The 5,043-nt window shown below is 43.4% G+C and overlaps 1 protein-coding gene across 1 annotated transcript in view; it reads right to left on the bottom strand.

The window, feature by feature from the left end:
* pnpla3 (patatin-like phospholipase domain containing 3) overlaps positions 1–5,043 on the bottom strand; it is a 16,442-nt gene continuing 11,399 nt past the window's right edge. The window contains exons 6-9 of the mRNA XM_041977556.1: positions 4,863–5,039; positions 4,650–4,782; positions 1,812–1,919; positions 1–1,553 (exon numbers count right to left, since the gene is read on the bottom strand). Of these exons, the coding sequence (XP_041833490.1) occupies positions 1,310–1,553; positions 1,812–1,919; positions 4,650–4,782; positions 4,863–5,039 (662 nt within the window). The 3' untranslated portion in view covers positions 1–1,309. The remainder of the gene's footprint in view (positions 1,554–1,811; positions 1,920–4,649; positions 4,783–4,862; positions 5,040–5,043) is intronic.

Here is a 5,043-nt window from a genome sequence, read left to right as displayed (position 1 = left end):
TCTGGTCTATTTGTGTTTAATGTTGGTATGACAACAAACTGGCCAAACCTTTTAATATTTCTAAACCGCAACAGCAAGTCATTGCAGTCATTCAGATACTCTGGTTGTACATATCCAACATGACACACCGTCAGATGGCGTCACAAGATTTGTACTGCGATATTTTTTCATTTTCTTTTATAAATTGGACCTTTACTTAAAATGTTGGTAACACAACGTTTTAGAGACAATGATGTGTCATGAGGAAAGTCCTCACACAGGACTGAATAATTTCATAATGTGTAATAGATCTCTGTATCTCAGCAGTGTCTCTTCACTACCCTCTTCATCCTCCCGTGATGGAGAGTAGTTTTAGTCTATCTATCCATCCATCCATCTGTCCGTCAATCATAGCCCTGAGTTCTACTGCTGTTTTTCTTCCATCTGATTCCACCAAACATTTATTTGATCACCGATCAGCATCATTCAGGATGTTTTTCTGACCACATTTCTTCCTGGAAGACGATGGTTCCCCACTATCCTTCTAGTTTATAAAGAGGCGTCTGACAGTTCTGAACCCAGTTCTAGTAGTTTCTGCATCTCCTTAGTTGTTTTCTCTGCTTGATGCTGATGGCCTGACCCTTCTTAGACCAACATCTTTTCCACAACCACAGATGTGTCTTTCCTGCTTCAGCTGCTTCAGTTGGGGTTAAATAACTTGATGTAGCTGGAAGGTGACCACACTGCAGGAATTATCCAATAGGAGGCTCCAACCTGTTTGCTTAGTTAAATCCAGGTAAGGAGTCTTTTTGGGCCAAGCAGTGTAAAATAACATGGTAAATGAAATGTGAGGGTGTACTTACTTTTGTGAGCTATTAGATGTTAAAACCACTGAAACAAGATAAGGAAGTGAAACATTTTTAAAACCTGCTGAGAAAGTGGTGAACGCCATCTTCAAGAAAGAAAATCCTGACATGTGTTTGGTGAAATCAAATAAAATCAGACTGTAATATTGACAGAAAAACATTTGTACAGGATGATATGGAGAATAAAAGCTGTAAACACAGGACCTCACAGTGGTTGTGTAGTCTTCTGCTCTGTCCCTGAATGAGGGGAGGTAATGGACTGAGTTCTGACCTGGGATTGTTAATCACCATCAGAGGGTCTCTGTTAAAATTTAATGTGACACAAATAAATGTGACAGAAGCTTACTGAGAGGCCACGACTAAAACATGAAGGAATCAGACATAAAGACATGAGGCGGTGTTGATCAGTTCTCTCCCTGGGAGAGCTGAAATGAACCTTGTCCTGGTCAGAGTCCTGGATTATTTCACTGCTGGACGTCGCCGTCACTATCATCTGGTGAGCTGACAAAGAAGCAGACTTGCTGTGGGGAGGAGGGGGCAGTGAAAAGAGGATGGTGATGGGATGAAGAGGAGGTGGACTCTGGGATCTCCCAGTAGTTTCCGTGGAGGTCCAGGGAGGACAGAGCAGGCAGGATATCTCTCTGGAAGGGGGCTTGACTCTCTGAAGGCAGCGGTGGGACACTCAGACACTTCCTAAGGCAGGGATCACTGTCAATGACACAAGGAAGAGTTTCACTTCTGTTACTCATTTATGAACAAAGCAGAAGTACAGTACAGACATCGTATGGATGAGACGGAGTAAACGTCATTCAAAATCACATCATCTCCATCATTAGAACATGATCATCTAATTGTTTCCTCTGTGTTCTTATAAAGGTGCTTCTCTGTCTCAGGTTCGGTTCGAAGAGATCTATAGATCATCCATTTCCAGAGGACGATAGACTGAATCAGTGGACGGTCTGGTACCTGGAGGAGCTGCCTGGTTTGGGTTTCCAGGCCTGTCGATACACATCACCTGCAACACCGAACAGCCAGCGAACATCAGCAGGAACCTCTGGGATCCACTCCACAAACCTGGAATGATGCAGATCAGAAGTTTGATCAGGATGCTGCAACATGGACACAAAATCCCTCCTCCCATGAATCACTTCAATCTGATCACAGTGTGATCAATGATTAGACTCATCTGCAATATTTAACCTAGTCCTATGCTGCATGTATAGACCTCCTTCTGGAGGTACTACTGATACCAACTGTAGCTAGCTGCTGTTAGTTGCTGCTGGGTAAATTGAAGGGAGCTAACCCTGAAGCTGGTTGCTGCTAGCTGCTGCTGGATAAAGTGAAGGGTGCTAACACTGAAGCTAGCTGATGCTGGATAAAGTGAAGGGTGCTAACACTGAAGCTAGCTGCTGCTGGGTAAAGTGAAGGGTGCTAACACTGTAGCTAGCTGCTGCTGGATAAAGTGAAGGGTGCTAACACTGTAGCTAGCTGCTGCTGGATAAAATGAAGGGTGCTAACACTGAAGCTAGCTGCTGCTGGGTAAAGTGAAGGGTGCTAACACTGTAGCTAGCTGCTGCTGGATAAAGTGAAGGGTGCTAACACTGTAGCTAGCTGCTGCTGGATAAAGTGAAGGGTGCTAACACTGTAGCTAGCTGCTGCTGGATAAAGTGAAGGGTGCTAACACTGTAGCTAGCTGCTGCTGGATAAAGTGAAGGGTGCTAACACTGAAGCTAGCTGCTGCTGGATAAAATGAAGGGTGCTAACACTGAAGCTAGCTGCTGCTGGGTAAAGTGAAGGGTGCTAACACTGTAGCTAGCTGCTGCTGGATAAAGTGAAGGGTGCTAACACTGTAGCTAGCTGCTGCTGGATAAAGTGAAGGGTGCTAACACTGTAGCTAGCTGCTGCTGGATAAAGTGAAGGGTGCTAACACTGTAGCTAGCTGCTGCTGGATAAAGTGAAGGGTGCTAACACTGAAGCTAGCTGCTGCTGGGTAAAGTAAAAGGAGCTAACCTTGAAGCTAGTGAAGGGAGTTAACTCTGAGCTGGCTGCTGCTTCACCTAGGAGTAATTACCTTGCTACAGCCTCCCAAGCTCAGTGTGGAGGCAGAAGCAGGAAGGTTTAACAGCTGTTTCTGTCATAGTTTTACCCCATAATGGAGGCAACAGACTAGAATAACTGCGGTCATGTGAGCCATCGCCACACGGTCAAGCCAGATGCACATTCCTAGTGGAGCATGTTTACAGTGTATTACAGTAAGCCTCTGTTAGGTTATCTGTGATAATGTCCACAAGAAAGTAAATGAAGTTTTTGGTGAAATTCCATTTCATGGTGATCAACTAAACGTCCAGTGACTATGTGGTAAAAGTTGTGACATTAATTAATGTAAATAAAATAAAAGCTGAAAAAAGTCTACTTTATTCATGAACTGATAAAAGTTACTTTTACTTTTACTTGCTATGAAGGCTTCAAGGTACAGGATACTTTTACTTGAATATTGTACACAATGACCCCACCAAGACCAAGCACTTGCTATTTTACTGCAGAATTTTGAACAAATATTAACCCTTTGGTGCATAGTGTCCACTACAGTGGACACATATTTAAAGGCTGTTTTTAAATGTATGCATGGGTGTGGATCATAAATTATCAACTTCATTGGACATTAGTGAGTCACCAACACTCTGCCACGTATAAAGAATAACTACATTTGATATAGTATATATACATACATTGTAATTACCAACTTTACCTCAGTGATAAACAGGACAAGAAAATGATCCAGGTGTTTTTATAGAAAATATATATTATATTAATATGGCAAGATATTATTTTATAAATATTTTCATAGATAAAGTAGAAAAATTAACACACTGAGTAAAAGTTAAAATAAGATTAAAAAACAGAAAAACATCAATGTGCATGTCTGTAGAAGTAAAATATTTAAATTTAAAAAATGTGGTACTGCTTTGTAATAATTCATGCACCAGAGGGTTAAGACAAAATCAGCTGAAAGGCCAAACTCCTGAGTCGGCATCCATAGCTGGTCTTGTCGATTAATCGGCTGACCATCTGATTCCCTTACAGAGTCACAATATCATCAATAGAAGATTTTCCCATTATTTACCAATTCCTGTAATTACTGATCCATGTGCCCAATTGATCCATCTTAGCCCAACAGGAGCTTCCAAGTTGTGGAGAGACAACCTATCGGCCGATAGTTGGATGGGACTGCTCCCTTCTGGGGATCTTTTAGTATCAGGACTGTCCATCCCTTGGTCAGCCATTCAGGGTCCCTCAGCAGATGGTTCATTTGTGCCGCTAGGTGCTCATGGAGTGAAGTTAGTGTCTTCAACCAGTAGGTATGGATCATGTCCAGGCCAGGTGCTGACCAGTTCTTCATACCTGAGAGTCTTTGTTGTATGTCTGCCACCGTGGTACTTAATGGGCCTTGTTCAGGGCGGGCGCTTTGGTCCGATCTTAGATATTTTAACCACTGTGCTTCACTGTGATATGATGCTTCCCTCTCCCACATGCCAATATTGTTCAGTCTCCAGCTTTTTCTGATAGGGTTTCTGATAGAAAACCTGCCAAAGAGGAGGTTTATTTCCTGGAGTCAGTTACCATAGTAATAAACTCAGTTACCATGGTCACAGACTTTCATTGCTTTCTGAAAAAAACCCAGAGTTTCCTTCAACTCAGGATTAATATACTCAACCCGCTTTGTGGAATGGACCATAGTCTGATCTGGTTTAGAATGAGGTCAGAAACATGTAAACACAACCTGTGATGAGACGTGATGCTTACCTCTGAGCCACTGAATAAGCTGACTGAACAGGAAGTGTGTACGGCATCAGCATGTAGGATGCCACTCTCAGTGGCAACATGGCCGACACTTTGGCGTACAGACCCGATCTGTCCTGGCAGGCTTTACAGAACACTGATGAACAGAGAACAGCTTCATGGCATGTTTTGTTAATTATAAATATCTTTCAGTCTCAGTGGGAGGGGTGGTCAGACCTTTCTTTATCTGGGTGGGCAGAGTGATCTGCTCATCCAGCCACCAGTGCTTCTCCTGCAGGAGCCGGAGTCTCCGGAGGACCCACTCCCTGGTAGTTTCAGTAGGCTGGCAGCAGCAGCTGATGGAGATGTCTGGTAGGGCGGGGCTGGGGGCGGGGCTCTCTGACATCAGCAGGCCTGA

Source organism: Melanotaenia boesemani, chromosome 23 (genome assembly GCF_017639745.1).
Source record: "Melanotaenia boesemani isolate fMelBoe1 chromosome 23, fMelBoe1.pri, whole genome shotgun sequence".
Lineage (NCBI taxonomy): Eukaryota > Metazoa > Chordata > Actinopteri > Atheriniformes > Melanotaeniidae > Melanotaenia > Melanotaenia boesemani.
The sequence above is the reverse complement of the archived record's forward strand: the minus strand, read 5'-3'. Positions and strand labels throughout refer to the sequence as shown.